Source organism: Toxotes jaculatrix, chromosome 4, assembly GCF_017976425.1.
Source record: "Toxotes jaculatrix isolate fToxJac2 chromosome 4, fToxJac2.pri, whole genome shotgun sequence".
Taxonomy (NCBI): Eukaryota; Metazoa; Chordata; class Actinopteri; family Toxotidae; genus Toxotes; species Toxotes jaculatrix.
This window is the reverse complement of record NC_054397.1, coordinates 3,335,867-3,351,634: the sequence shown is the minus strand read 5'-3', so window position 1 is coordinate 3,351,634 and position 15,768 is coordinate 3,335,867. Positions and strand designations below refer to the sequence as shown.

General features: G+C 40.0%; 1 protein-coding gene across 2 annotated transcripts; it reads right to left on the bottom strand.

Moving 5' to 3' along the window:
* Positions 1-470: 470 nt before the first annotated feature.
* rac2 (Rac family small GTPase 2) lies at positions 471-14,550 on the bottom strand. 2 transcript variants are annotated; one of them, XM_041035742.1, is made up of 7 exons: positions 14,394-14,548; positions 8,386-8,457; positions 6,731-6,848; positions 6,084-6,146; positions 2,644-2,803; positions 1,919-2,052; positions 471-1,097 (listed from the first exon to the last, which is right to left on the bottom strand). In XM_041035742.1, the coding sequence occupies exons 1-6, from the start codon at positions 14,426-14,428 to the stop codon at positions 1,922-1,924; spliced, it is 579 nt and encodes a 192-aa protein (XP_040891676.1). In that variant the 5' UTR covers positions 14,429-14,548; the 3' UTR covers positions 471-1,097; positions 1,919-1,921. The 2 variants fall into 2 exon arrangements, with proteins under 2 accessions (XP_040891676.1, XP_040891677.1); XM_041035743.1 differs by lacking the exon at positions 471-1,097 and having other exon boundaries at positions 1,992-2,052; positions 2,640-2,803; positions 14,394-14,550.
* Between the last annotated feature and the right edge of the window lie 1,218 nt (positions 14,551-15,768).

Genomic DNA, 15,768 nt, shown 5'->3' with positions numbered 1-15,768 from the left:
CATGCAGGATAATTTGTTTTCTGAAACACACATGCACACACAAACTTAAATAATGAGCAGTGTTTCCCACCTGGTGAAGAGAGGGCTATAACCTCTTCCCCGTTTACACCATTAATCAGTTTTCCACTGTTAATCCGTCCAAACAAATAAGTCAGATTGATGTCACTGTCTTGGTGTCTCGCCCTCAAGGAAAGCAAAGTGAGACGGATGATGTTTGGAACAGATGGTAGAAATACAATCAGATATATCTGTGTTAACTTATACAGACCCTCCTCATTCTGTTCATTCATTTCACTGCTGGGATCACGTAGATGATGATGCATATCTGAGGCTGCTTGCAGGAAGCTGTAGAGACTATGGAGGAACTGGAAAACCATGTTCGATCCTCATAGAAACTGTTTTTTTTACCAAAGTAGAAACATTCACGTCAGCTCTGAAGACAAAAAAAATCCCTTGCAGATATTTTACTTGATGAAAGAACTTTTATTTTTATATGACAACAAAGAATACACTTGTTAAAAATTTGTTGAAACACAACATTGTTCGGCTTCCTGTTCATTCAAAACTACATTCCTGATCCTTTTTCTTAATCATTGTTCATCACCCTCGCAACAACAGCCATAACGCATTATGAGCTAATCTCACTGCAACGCCATGGTTTCACTCAGCAACAAATATTATCATTATCTTAAGCTGCACATGACACCTATATGTATTCTTTGCCCCAAGTGGTGAGATGCGTGCAGGTGCACTGGATAAAGCTGGCATGACGAATCTATAGTGTGAGAACTGGGACCTGTGTGTGAACTGGATCTGTTGCCTCCAGATCGAGTGATTCAGCCTAATGAGATGGTCTATTTTACAGAGAAATTCTTTATGGTGCTGCGTATATAATGCACTTTAAAATTCAGTCTCAGAGTGTGCTGTACACAAAGTATTGTACTATTTTATAATTGCAAATGTAATTTTTTTTAAACTAGTGTAAATCTAGTTTTAGTTTTCGATTAGAAAGGTTACAGAACTTTCAGATGTTCTTCTTATAAGCCGGGTTCAGCAGGCTGAATGTCTTTCTGTCTTCTCTCTGGTCCTGGAAGAATCTAAAACAATGAAGACCACATGTGGATGATGATGCATGACACCCATTAACACACGCAGGAGTTGAAATGGCAGTGCATGTGTGATGTCTGAGAATTTCCATCTGTATTTCAACAGTAAGAACAGATACATCTCTCTCAAAAGTGAGGCCTTATTCCATATGCAATTTTATAAAAATTATTTCTCTGTCAAGTGTCTTTAAATTCTCTCTGTACCTTGACATATTGAAATGCCAGCAGGATGCAATCAGTTCTTCAATTATCATGGTAATAATTAAATAAATAAAAGGCACAAGCTCAAAATTAGATCCTTTTTTCTTTTCAATGGACTTTGTGTTTTTCAGCTGCTAATGTATCTCCTGTGGAGAAAAGGCTTGGATCGCTGTCTGTCAAATCACTGTGGTATTTTCCATCTCAGTCCATTATACGTCTGTCCTGCTCCTGGCAAATTAGAAATCTGCCCTGAAGAGGCTCGGAAATAATTACCCAGGTGCTGTGATGGCAACTTTTATTTCACATATTAAATGTGACATAAGTGAAATCACTTTACAAAAATCAGTCTTCGTTTTCAGTGCATGATCAGAGCTCCCTCCATCTGTTTCTAATTCTCTCTTTGTCTTTTCTATTTATGTGCCTGTTTGGTTCGCCATTTTCTCTTTGGCTTATTTCTGTTCTCTTTCTCCTGAAGCTGTATGTTTGATAAGGAATAAGCCTCTGAATCATCAACTAGTGATAAGTCCACTCTTGCTGCACTGTATGTGATCACTGTATGTGATACTCCACCCCCCCTCCCTCCCCCTCCCTCTGTGTCTGTTTCTTCTTACCATTTACAGCAGTGAGCAGGGCTTCTTCTTGACCTTGGTGGGCTGGGGGCAGAGCACTGCACGGATGGCCTCGTCAAACACAGTCTTCAGACCACGCTGGGTCAAAGCCGAGCACTCCAGGTACTTCACAGCGTCTATACATGCAACCGAGGACACACAGAATAACAATCATTGATAAAACAATACTTAGAAACATGAAGGCCGAGTAAGTATCCACTGTATGTTAAAAACATAAAAACATCCCGTAGAACCTACATTTTTAAATATGGTAATGAAAAAACAACTGAAACATAAGAAACGTCAGATGCTTTAGCTCCTCAACCAAATTTTACCTAATTTTTACGATTATTATGTCGAACTACTCGAATAAACTATGTCGAATAAAATCTTAATTTGATGAATTTCACATGAATTAAATCTTCATGCTATGTCTAATCCTCTTTGCATAGATTTAATTCCCTTTTTATATTTTCATTACATTGTGTATTTCATCTGATTATAATGCAAGAAATCTCGTGTTTTATGACTGAATAACATCACATAGGCCACTTTCATTCGTAAGAGAGGACGATTGTTGACCATGATCAATCCAATCATTCGTTAATACCACCACAGAAATGACAGTGAACACATGTACATCAACATCAAAAGCAAACCCAGTGCACAGAGCACATTCTCATCTACTGTCTCACAGGACGTGAGAGGACCCCGTGAGTGTGACTGACCTATCTCCTTTGCGAGAGCCAGGCCCTGAGGGTACGTGATTGGTGCAAGCTTTTTTTCCTTCAGCTTCTCAATGGTATCCTTCTCGTCCCTCAGATCCAGCTTGGTGCCCACCAGGATGATGGGTGTGGAGGGGCAGTGGTGGCGAACCTCCGGGTACCACTGGTAGACAACGGAGATGAGGAAAAATGTCAGGAGGTGAGCGGGAGACGAGCGGAGAAAGTTGGAAGCCATGAGGTACATAAAGGTCGAAGAAGGAGTTTTCTTAAATTGTAATGAAATAAGTCTTAAAATGCAAATGACAGCCTGAAATGAGAAGAATATATGGTTACGGTTAGGTGTCGGTTCCACGTTTGCTTTTTCAATCAAGCTATCCAGGTTTCAGCCACAACTTGCAAATGATTTCACAACATGAGGGAAGTTTTCAATTTCAGTCCTGTACTGACGGTCTCTCAAAATTCTTGCTCTTATGCTATCTCTCACCCAGGTGCCCACAGTTTTCCCCCTTTTTATTCCCTCCTTTCCCTCTGATCTCTCCTTTGCTTTTCCCTTTTCCTGTTAAGCTTCTCCCTCTTGTGCTCTCTCTCTCCACTCTTTGCCTCTTTTATCCTCTCTCCATCCATTTTCCTCAGTGAGGAAATGAAAGATCCTATCTGCCAGAGGAACTGAATAGACTCTGTTAGCACCCAGAGGCCAGTGATAGTTGTAGTTTTTGATTGGCAAATCCCACCCGCTCAGTGAAGTAGTTTCCTCACAAGCCGGCCACTTGACATGTGGGGATTATGGGTATTACCTGATGAGTCATACTGCTTTTTTTTTTTTTTAACTGTCTCACTGTGTAGTGCTGAAAATTTTCTCCCTCTCCAATGTGATCTCTGTCTCTGAAGGTTAATTAAAAATATATTTAAATTCAATTGTGACCTTCCATCTTCACAACCAACAGGACAGTACCTTGGGGAAATTTTTAAACTTACTTTATTAAGCGAATATTTCCTAAACTTCTTTAACCAAGTCCACTACACATTACAACAGAGCTGTAAACTAGAGACCTGGACCTGACTACTTTGAGACTTCACTTTGCCTCAAGACCCGAATAAGTCTATGCACTGAGGTTACTTGGGTTCGGGACAGCACTCACAGATTTCATGTAAATGCATATTGATTTGCTGGTTGCAATACTCCGGTACTTGGCACTGAGAAGCTACAGTTAAGTCGTCTCTGCTGATTTGAAGGTAGCCCAGTGATAAAAGCCAAGCACGTGATAATTTGTAGTATCTTTTTATAGCTTTTTATATTTTTCTGTTGTGCAACGGTGTCACAGTCATGAGATAAACGATCTAATTTCCTTTTAATTCCATAAAACGGTTGTTAAGCCCTGCACTACTCTTTCTTCTCTTTGTCTCAAGCTGATCATGCGTCTCGTAATGTAGCACAGGTTGAATCCTATCTGACTGGTGATGGACGGACGTTGAGTGAACAGGATGCTGGTCAATCCAAACTGCGCTGTGTCATTATGCTTTGATTTGCCCGACATTTAGCTGCTCAGGAGCCTGGCTGTCGATAGTTGTTAACCTCCACACACAGAAACAAATGAGCTGTGTGAAACTGATTAAGGAAGGAATGCGAAGGGAGAAACGGTTTTTGTTTGAAGCCAGACAGAGTCTTAAAGGTTTGCCCTGGTTGAATGAGCCGCAGCGTATCACAAAAATAAAAAATGCCAATTAATATTTGTACATTTAACTGATCGTACGATTCAGCTACCCTGTTTCATAGTTCATGTTTTCACCTCCTCATCACCTGGCCTTCCATTTTTATTTTCCCTCCATACCAACTAATTTATCAGGAACCACTTTAATGGCTCTACTCCAGTTCCTTGTTACTATGGTGACTTCATACGTGAATCATACGAAAACTTATCTGATCAATACTGGTGGTGTTCTTCCCTTTGTTATAGTGAATTGATGTGCTTATAGGATATTTATAGGCTTGAAGAGCTGTGGGTGGTTTTGAGAGAGATCACATTGGAAAGCTCTTGTAGAGGCTCTTGCTATTGTTGCAGTGCTTCTCCTTTGCATCTATGTAGCACAGGAAATGGAGAAACACACGAAACTACTAAAACCAAGAGAGCACTTAAGACGAGAGCGCGCTTTAGATGAGCACTGTGAGATAAAACCTTTCATGTGAAGGTTTTATCTCACAGTGCTATCTCACGAGCCTGAATAGACATAAGCAGAAACAGAAGGTAGAGAAATGGATGGAAATCTAAAATCTAGAGCTGAAATGATTTGTATAGCAACACTAACAAAAAAGCAATAATACAAAACATTCTCTGGTGGCAGCTTCTATAATCTGAAGATTTGCTGCTTTTCTCTGGTTATATCAATGGAAAGTCAAACATCGACAAGTCTTGGACTATTGATGTGATATAAACAATATGGAGACATTTCCTTGGTCCCTGGGAAAGTGCACTGGACATTTTTTTTTTCTGATTTCTGATGATTTGATAAACAAGTAACTGATCAATCAAGAAAATAATTGACAGATGAATTTAAATTCATCGTCTTTTATGATGTGGACATCAATAAACCAACGACAGTACCACCAGGTCTCCACCAGGTCTCTGTGTGTGACTTAAATTTCTCTTAATGTCCAATGAGATTCAGTTATTTGTCATTATTTGGAGGCTGAATGCTAAAATGTCCCTGGACTTTGTTCAACGTTGACCAGAATGGGCAGCTGAAACAACAGCCTCATCTCTCCACTGCACTCTGAAACAATAATTTAAAAAATAAAAGACAGAGAAAGGAAGAAAATGCGGTGTTAAAAGTGTGAGTGATCTGTCAGAGGAATCGACTGTCTGTGGTTATGCAGACCGTGACACGGGGGAAATTTAAAAAGTGGCGGTTTGACATTTTGACTGAGAGATGAGTTGATTAGTTTCTGGGCTCCAAAAGATAATTGAAATCATTTAATTTAAGGGAGCGACGCTGCCAAACAGTGATGGTAAAGAATTTTAAATGCAAATTAGGTTGCATAAAAAAAAGTTTTTTGTGTGTGCCTATAGTATACCCATGATATGACAAAATAAATATAGAATGTAATAAACTGCACATCTGTAAATAGACAGTTTACCCCCCATCGTTCTTCACCAGTCAAACTAAAGACAGACAGTGTTGAAGAATATCACAGAGGACACATAATCAATGTCATGCAATCATTTCTGTGATCTGTTATTTCTTACTCGTCCTGTCTTTCTAACTAATTAACTAATAGAAGCAATAATGAAATGACTGACTTTGTTCCTATGACTGTAATACCCACAGTTGTTTTTAGGACTACTTTATTTAATCAAGGGAAACATACAGTATATAAGTGGGTGCCATTTATTCCTATGGCATGAAATGATCCAAACAATAATGTACCTTCAACAGATAAGACTCACCTTAGCTCTGACGTTCTCGTAGGACGCTGGGCTCACCAGGGAGAAACAGATCAGGAAAACATCCTGGATGAACCAAGGGAGAAAACAAGGGGAAAGAAAATACAGAGATAGATAAACAGTGAGAAGAGAGACAGTGGTAACAGAACCGTGTGTGATATCCACTGAGTTTGGGTCACTAAATTACAGAATTAACTCCATTTTTAGAATTAAATGCAAGTTCAAAACTTTTTTCTCCTTCGGTCTCATGGAGGAACTTCTCAATCCAAATAACTTCATAATCTTAAATATTGCAATACTTGTACATTGCAATACTTTTGCCTGTAAGCTAGTCACAGTAAAAATGTTTTATATAGATATATGCATCCGTGTGTTCTGTTTCATTTTTTAATATTAGACTTTTCTACATAATATTTGTACTTAATCACAGTCAAGTCTCACATTATATATTTAACAGCATTTCTGGGAACTACTATTTATGTGTTTCTGTGTTTTCCCACACTCAGCAGCTTCCTCACAAACATCTGTCTTTTTAAATGGATCTGGAACTTTCTAAACTCCCTCTGTGAAACCCTGCGGCAAACCAAAGTTTATTTTACTTTTTCTAATGAACTCTGTGTGTGCGTGCGTGCATGTGTTCGACTGCATACCGTCTGTGGGTAGGAGAGTGGGCGGAGCCTGTCGTAGTCTTCCTGTCCAGCTGTATCCCAGAGGCCCAGGTTGACCGGTTTGCTGTCCACCATCACATTAGCTGAGTAGTTGTCAAATCTGTGGGGAGCAGGAAGGTCAGCGATCAATCAGTCAGTAAGCTGGTGGGGATTCATTTAAGTGATTATTCAAACGATCAATCATTTGATGTATGAATGCAATAAAAATGCCACGATGGCACTGTAGGGTGTCATGATCAGCCCCTGAGGGCGCTGTTTTCTGAATCCTTTGGTTTGTTTTTTGAACTCTTTTGTGGACATTTGGAGCTTCTGGACTCTTGTTTTGGTTGTGTATTTCCTGTTTTATTGTGAAGTCTTGTCCCTAGTGTATCTGGTCTTGTTCTACTTCCTGTATTTGTCTGGTTTCCCTCCTTTTGTGATCATCTGCTTCGCCCTAATTGGTGTCACCTGTTGCCCATTGACTTAAGTCACATAAGTCTTAAGTGACTTAAGTGTACATAAGTCTTGTTGTTTCCCTGTGTCCTCATCAGTTCGCCTGTCTGTATCTGAGTCTGCCTGTGTCGATTCTGGTGTCCCCGAGTCAACTCCCCGTGTTTGTTCCTGTACTTGTGTCTTGCGTCCCCTTATGTTTCCAGCCTTTTTCCCTCCTTCATGGAGGATTGGGTCTCATAATTGGATGTTAGTCATCAAGATGAGAAAGGAAGAGCTTTTTATCAGAAAACCTGTGGCTCATTAAAAACTAACTATTTCTTGCCTTCTTGTTGAGCACACATAGACTTGCCCCTGCTGTTAAAACACCTGTGTGTTTAAGGAAATAGCCACTGCAGTGCTCTACATCAAAACACTGAAGCAGCACTGCCTCCGTGTGGTCACGCTGAAACACTACAGTCTCATCTGTGAGCTTTGTGTGGTACTTTTCTGGGCCTGTGGTGTGTGCAGTTGTTACCACTCATTAGACAATATAACACTTAACAAAAAGCTTCATGTAAAGAGCAGTGAATCCATATAAAGTCAGTGGTATGGTCGTCTCACCGATAGCGTCAGCTTTCCCTGCTGCAACTGTGATGAGCACACACTATTTTTGGCAACTTCCTGTTTCATTGTCATACATTTGCACTTATTCACAATCACTTCACACCTACAGATAGTAGAGGCAGATATTTTTGGCTATTAAAATGCATTCAAATATACATTATGTCTCTGATCTTTCCTCTCAGTAATAGTTTCCAGTTTGGTTTAGAGCTTCTGAATTTTTAGTCTTGATTTACTCCTGTAAAGAGGAGAGTGCTGATCATTTATTTTCTTCCTCTCTAAGAACTCTACCTGTTGAGTTTTGACCAGGCAAGCTTTTACTGAGAAGTGTGCTTTTATAACCTGTAGGCTGCTGCCAGTCCAAACCTGTCAGCATCAACGCCATCAGACATCTGCAGACGTTCTGCAGCAGCATGTGTGTGTGTGTGTTTGTGTATGTCGTGCTGAGACTCTTAAGTGGCAAACTGCATGTCTGCTCATAATGGTAAACTGTAAATGTGCAGCTACATGTTTGTTTACTTGTAATTTTCTTTATGTTTTTTCATTTACCTTCAGAGAGAGAGAGATAAAGTGAGACAGTGTGTGTCTGTGTGCGTCATACTCACACAGTTGGAATGTACTCCCCGGGGAAGGCATTGGTTGTGTAGCTGATGAGGAGACATGTTTTTCCCACAGCTCTATATCACACAAGTAAAAACACATAAAGGGAAACATCATGAAAAGACAATACCAGTGTTTCAGGGTTTTTTCAATGTTCAGGCTTCGTCCCTTGTTTCATACCACATTAAAACAACAGTACACATACAAACTCCATACAAACTTTCATAGTGTACTTCAAGTTAGCATACAAGAAAACAGCGTACTTCCCATCTTTTACTAACAGGAAATGATGCAAGACATGCACTTTCAGACATCAGTCACTCTACCACAGCAGGCTTTACGAAGAGAAAGTCTTTTTAAACTAAATTTTATTTTTTTAATAATTATTTTTCGTTTTTTGACATCATCTCATTTCACTGCCACGCACAAGATTTTATTTTCCAACTGTGAGCAACTTGTCCTCTGTCTCTGTACATTACATTATGGGACAATGCTGAAGAATTTTAACAGGCACACTGACTGATCTCTGAGTTTAGTTCATTTTGTCACTTTTATAGTACAAACACATACATACTCAAAACCTCTTTAGATTTAGTGTGTAGACTGGAATTGGGACACAGTTATTGAAAAGGAGGAAAGCACATTGATCTGCAGTATCACAGGATTGGCGCTGATATCACGTTTGTTAAACTGAGACAAAGGCATCAGACCCAAGAACATGTTCATTACGGTGGCAAGCTTGTCGACAGCTTGTCTCAACATCCACAACGAGGAAACCTCATGGCTGAGTGCAGGAGATGATCAAACAAGTATCAACTAGCCTTGTTCTTATTTTGTTCCAAAGATTTACATTTCAACAACAACACCAGAGCTCGTGCCCTGTCTTTATCAGAGAACTGATACACAGTGCAGATAATATTCTGGGTAAATCACCCCTGTTCCCTGTTCCTTCCATCAAACACAAGCTGTCCAGCGAGGGTGAAAGCACCACCTTTAGACTGGGAGATCTGAAACTCAGTTACGCTGATCCCCAAATGTCCCACCTGTGGTTTGTCTCTGAGGATGATATTTAGGCTCAGATTCTTCTGTATGTAGTAGCAATATAGCAAACAGCTTCTCTGCATCTGCTATGGTCTTAAAATTACAGTTAAATCTTACTCCTTTGTTCACATGAAGGCCGTATGGAGGCAAGCCCAAGCTGATCTGGGCTGTGCCCAGTTTGCAGCGAACGTATCATCTAATCACACACAATCACAATCATTAGTTCTGCATCATCAGGCTGTAAAGGCCCTGAAAACCTACTTCCTCCATCAGCCTCTGACTATAAGCCATAGCACGACATGGCGTGACTGTACACTTATACGACCAATGTGTGAACAGTACAAAGAAAGAAGGGTTTTGGTGTTTGTGTCATGGGGTTTTTGCTGTTGTTGCCTTGAGGTGCCGTTGTCAATCAAATCTGATCAAAACGCACCCAGACAGTCCTGAAGAAACACATTTGATAATTAACTATAACTGTTGGTGTTTTATTTTTAACTTTACCCTTGACTGGTGCTTTACTTGGTCACAAATATGTGGTTGTAAAGACAAATACTGCATGAAGTGTGAAAGTACATTCTCAACAAAATAATCTTGACTCAAGGTCCATTTTCTCTCCTTTTCCAGATCTTTTAACTTCATCTCACATTCCTCTTCAGCAGATTGGAGTTAGTTTGATTGTCATGGAGGTGGTTCAGCTTTCAACACAATTCCTGAGTACAGAACTTTGGTCATATAATAATAGGTGGCCTAATATGGAGGTGAGATTGTTGAAGGATGGTTTTTTTGGTTGTTGGCGGTCTTTTTTGTCATTTCTTTGACAAAAGCTGAGGAGGATCCTAAAATGCAGTTGAAAGCTCCAGGTTAAACTATAGTGGACTGTAAAGATTAGACTGGACTGTTACTAAAGATGTCAAACCACGTTCTCAGTTGCTTTAACGCATCCAGCCACGCACATAGTTTCATTTAGGAAAGTTCACAATACCGATCAATGGAGGTGAATGGAATTCTGTTTGTTGTGCAACACAGAAACGTCCTTGCTTAAAACAGCACAGATAATTTTCAGTGTTTTTGATAGAAAATAGCTCCCAATGAAAAGATGGAGGTCGGAGTATTACCGGAGACAATGACTTAAAAAAAAAACAACAATGTGATTTCTCTTAAAAATTCCCATGATGGTCTGAAAAGAGTAGTGTCTGTAGCATTTACGCAATCAAACACTTTGCCTTTGTTGGGTGTGAAAAAATACTGTTATTTGAAAATAACACAACTGTCAGTGACGGAAAATGATGATGATGATGATTGAACTGTTGAGTGTCTGTTATGTGGAGAATAGTAAAAGAGAGAATTAAAATCAGACACAGCCGTTAAGCAGAAAGATTAAATTTCCCTCAGCTCTATTGTTTTGGGACAGCAAGAGAAGCATCAGCTAGGTTCAGCTGAGGATATTATGGTTTTGGCTAATAAAACCAAACTCTTACTGAAAGCCAGATACCACTGGAGGTAACTGATAAAATGTATGTTTCTGAGAAGTTGACAAACTAACTGCAGTTTTCTAAATCGCTATGATTTTGCTACACGAAAGTTAAAATAATCTTAAAAATCTAAATATTTTCTGATAAAAAGACTCACACTTATCCAGCGTGTAAAAAAAAAATGTTTTAGTCAGATGAGTTGGCCTTTTTAAGAAGGCCAGCCAAGGAACAAGATGACTCAGTCGTGGTTGGAAGCAGCAGCAGCTCAGCTGACAGCTAAGAAGCGCTGTCAGTGTGTGAGTAATTCTATCTTAGTGAGGACCGGTTTGAGTTTTAGAGGTTGAGTTTGACGACATTTTGTTGGATCATCGCTTCCCTCAAAAGGCAGTTTGAGTTTTCAGACTTGGTTTTACAGTTAGAATAAGATTTAGGTAACATGTGAGGGTTGAGGTTGAGCATGCAGCCGTGAAACTTAAGGTTATGGGTTAAGGATAGTGATTTGTCATTGAATGCTCCCAGAAGTATAGACATACAAATGTGTGTGTGTGTGTGTTTTGTGGTTGTGTGTGAGTCAAAAAGGAACTGATCTGTTTCAGAAGCATCAGTTAGCACTGAAAACAGGAACCAGCCAAAGTGAGCAATCAAGAAAAAGAAAGACTTCCACCTCTGATCTCTCTGTCTGTTTGTTCTTAACCTGGTTTTCCATCGACTTTTCTATCCCCTTCACACACCATCCTACGTTATCTGCTTTTAGCTTGGCAAACTCTTTAAAGGACATTCATACTCGCTCCGTCTCTGTTTCTGTCTTTCTATTCTTCACTCTCGTCCTCTCTTTCACATTCCCTGTACCTTTCTGTCTTCCCCAATCGTCTTTTTCTCGTTGTTTCTCTTTGTCCGTGTTAGCGTGTTGGTGGTAACCATCACATCAACATACTTTCTCTAATTTTCTCCATCTTTCTTTGAGACACTGCAGTGCCCCTATCTACAGTTTTCATCTCAGCATAGATTGTGCAAGAGGCTTGGTGACAGCTCACAGAGCTAGTTGATGAAATACCTTTTTTTTCCATTGAACTAAACTGTTGTGGAAACAGTCCGTGCACCCCTTCACCATGGATGGCCTATAACAGGGCCATGTATCAGCAGCATGTTGGCTTTTGTATACACAGAGACACAACAGACTTCCCTACAACTTAAGACCAACTTCCTCTTTTCTCTCTGTTAATAGAATCTTTATATCTCCTTTTATTGACACCTGGTTTAGTCACATGGATAGACAAGCTAACACGTGTTCACAAGTCACACAAAAAAGGGCAGCTGCTGAGTTTCTCCCCAAGGCCTCAACGAAACTGGTGGAGCCCCAAACTCAGAAGTAGAAAGGTCAAGTTGCTGCGATGTATAGAAAAGGATGTTTGCAGGGGCTGCAGTACAGTGACACACTGGCTCTCATCCGAGTCGATCAAAAAGTTAAAAAAAAAAAAAAAAAAAAATCAAATCACGGCAGAAATGACTCATACCACCACCATCAGCTTCAACTGACAGCTTCTCTGCTCTCACAAGGTCAACATGCATACACTTTTACTCTCTCAGAAGTATTGATGGACCATCTGTAAAGCTCCTTTCACACATTTCACTTGTAATTTTTGGAAACTGAGAAATTGTTACTTTCTGCTGTGATTGGCCAGATGTGCACAGATGTGAATGTGGGCAGAGCTCCATGCTGTCTGCAGATTTTTCTATTCATCCTCGCGCATCACATGAATTCCTCCACTGTTTTGAAAACTGTATTTTCAAAATAAGAAGTAGACCTTGTCATTCAGCTGCCCGATTAGCTCAGTTGGTGGAGCATAAGAGGGTCGTGGGTTTGAGCCCCGCTCTGGATGGCACCTCCTCCCATGGGCCCACCACCTGTGGGAGGTGCTGTAGGACATTGTGGACTGGGCAGCAGTCATCCCCGCAACCTGGGCCTGGACCCAGATAAGCGGCAGATGATGACAAGATCTTGTCATTCAAGTGGTCGTAGTTCCCAAGAATAGCTTTGCTAACAAAGAATGGTCTTTTTCTGTGTTTTTTACATTCCAGCCTCATATAAGAACAAAAATGTAGTTTCCAGAAGCGCTGTCATTTGTAAAAAAAAACATTACGGTACATCACAACTCATAAACTTTACAAACCAAGTAAACACAACCCCATTAGAAGCCGAGAAACAGAGCAATTCGCACATTTTCGGCTTTTTATCTCCAAATTCTCCAAATGGCTTTCCATTTTGACACATGAAAGCACATCTGATCTGGCAACGCTATTGACATTGACCATTTCAATGTCTTTGCAATTTCAAAAATAAAGCCCTTTTCTGACCTTATACTACAACGGTTAAATGCTTCTTTTTGGTTTAGGTGAAAAAAATACTTGGTTAGTTTTGGGGTTATTACAGCTTTGATGAGGTTAGGGCACCTTCTGCATCACATTTGATGACAATGACAAACTCTTGTTTGTGGTTAGGGAACAACCACAATCATGATTAAGCGAAATCAATGACCAAGGAAACAAGTAGTGGTACCCTAAGTTAAAGTTCCTATGTTTTGTTGACCCAGCCAACACCTTGACCTCCTCCCTCTGAAGACCGAAAGTTCACTATTTACTGTCATAAACACAATTTAAATCTAGTCAGTGTAATACAAAATGTCTTACTGTCCACGTGATGACAGACTTCACTCTTCCTACGTCTCCACTATAGTTTTCAATCACAGTATCACATTCAGCAGACACCAGGAAGCTCAACACACACAAGGAAATACAGCTACAGTACCTGTGTGCTACCTGTGAATGTTCAGTTTTCTCTGTTTACTGATCCCTTGCAGCAGTGTGTAGAGAGTTTTTCTGATGTGGTAGACAACACATTGTCCGAACTTGTTCTCAGAGAGTTCCTTTAGACTGAGCAAATTCACAGAATGTTCTCATCCTAAAAATGTCCAAGTTTAACAAAGTGGAGCTTTCATGTGTATTCAGTTTTTTGCTTTTCTTTGTTTTTTTGTCTAACATTTTCTCTTTTCTGTGCATTATGAGCCACTCTTTTTTAACACCTTGGATTTTTCATCTACAGCAAGAGTCTGCGCTCTGAGCTTGCTGGATTACAGCATTTTCCTGCATGTCGTGGCCTGCACTAACCATCCAGCACCCTCACCCTGAATCAGAGCTGTCAAACACACGCCTAAAGCTTTACACATATCACTGGACGGACTGTGTTCTTCAGCGAGTTTAAGAGTTTAGTTTAGCCTCACGTTGTCGAGAGAACATCGCCACTTCATTACGGAAGTTGAGCTAACTGTCACTCGAAGCTGATCAGGCCATGTGAAAATCTCTAACAAATCTACCAAACAACCAAATAAGTTCTGGGCCAAATGTCCCCATCCTGCATCAGCTGAGTTAACACTTCATGGTTCAAAACTTGAAGCCAGGTTAAGTTAAGTTAACAATGTAGGTAAAGTAAAATAATGGCGTACCCATCTCCCACGACCACACATTTGATAGCCTGCATCCTGTTCCGCTCAGCTTCGTCTGTGCTCTTCGCCCTGACAGAAACAGACTCAGAGAGGAAGGTGCAGAAACGCAGATCAGAGCGCAACTACAGGAAATTGTTACACACCTCCCTCGCTCCCCTCCCTCTGCTGCCTCTTTTTCTTTCTCAGTCTCTCTTCCTTCATTTCTTGCACACATCCCTCCTTCCTGTTTTGTTGTTTGTACGTTATCTAAACAGCATAACTTATGCAAGCAGAGTGCAAATGGTGTAAAATACAGTATAAATGTATAAAAAGAAAAAGTCTCAGTTGCAACAGATAAAAGCTGTGAAATGGCCATGAAGGGTTTTGCAAGCAGGAAGCAAAACCCTGTAACTGTAACACTGGGTTTTATTTAAAACTTCCTCCTTTTGCAATCATGCATGTGTACACGCACATACGAACGCACACACAGAACAACGCAGAGCCACACAAATTCACATGCTTGTTTTTAAGATGGTTCATATAGTTTAACTGTAATTTTAATTTTTAAAGAGAAAAAAAAACTGCAAATAAAACAGTAACACAAACACCTCTGCTGCTACTACTACTACACACTCACACACATTAATAGTTTAGTTTAAATTTAGTTTCAGAAGTTTAGGTTAAATTTTAGTTTGTAAAACCGTTAGTAACGGAAATGTGATTTTAAGAAATGAAAAGTAAACTACGGCACCGCACAAACATCTTCACGCACTCACAATCCTACTCTGTGACAGCTGTGATATTCTGTTGCTGCCACTAGATGGCACTTCAGCGCCATTTCTGTCATTAGTCAACACGTCCAAAGCTCTGAGTGTTTACACCAGAGGGGCTGTTTGTTCAACTATTAGCCTTATTGACTGTGCAGCTCCATTTTTAAATTCTCTTAAGAGGGAAAATGTTTTAGTTTTTAAGCAAATAGCTGCTGCATTAGTCAAATCAACCACGACTTAAAAGTGCATTAAAATGACTTTGTGCTGTTGTCTTTCTGAATCCTCCTGTGCTTTGAAAATGCTGTAGTAACTTGCATAAAGTTTCCTAAATGCATTGTAGGGTTGCTAATACTAATTTTGTGGTGAAGTTGTATTTATATTTTAATAATTTAGCAGATGTTCCACATGAATTTCAATAACAACAGATACTGTCTCAGGATGCTGCGTGTGAAACCACCCATGTTAACCCCGCCCAGCTTCTGCTACGGCTGTTTTCAGGTGTCAGGTTAGCCTGAGTTAGTCCACCACAAAAAGACAAGAAGGAAGGGGAACTTATCTTCAAAATAAAAGTGTCTACTTTGCAGTTAAAAGTGAATAAATTGGTGTTCAACTTCATGTTACACCAG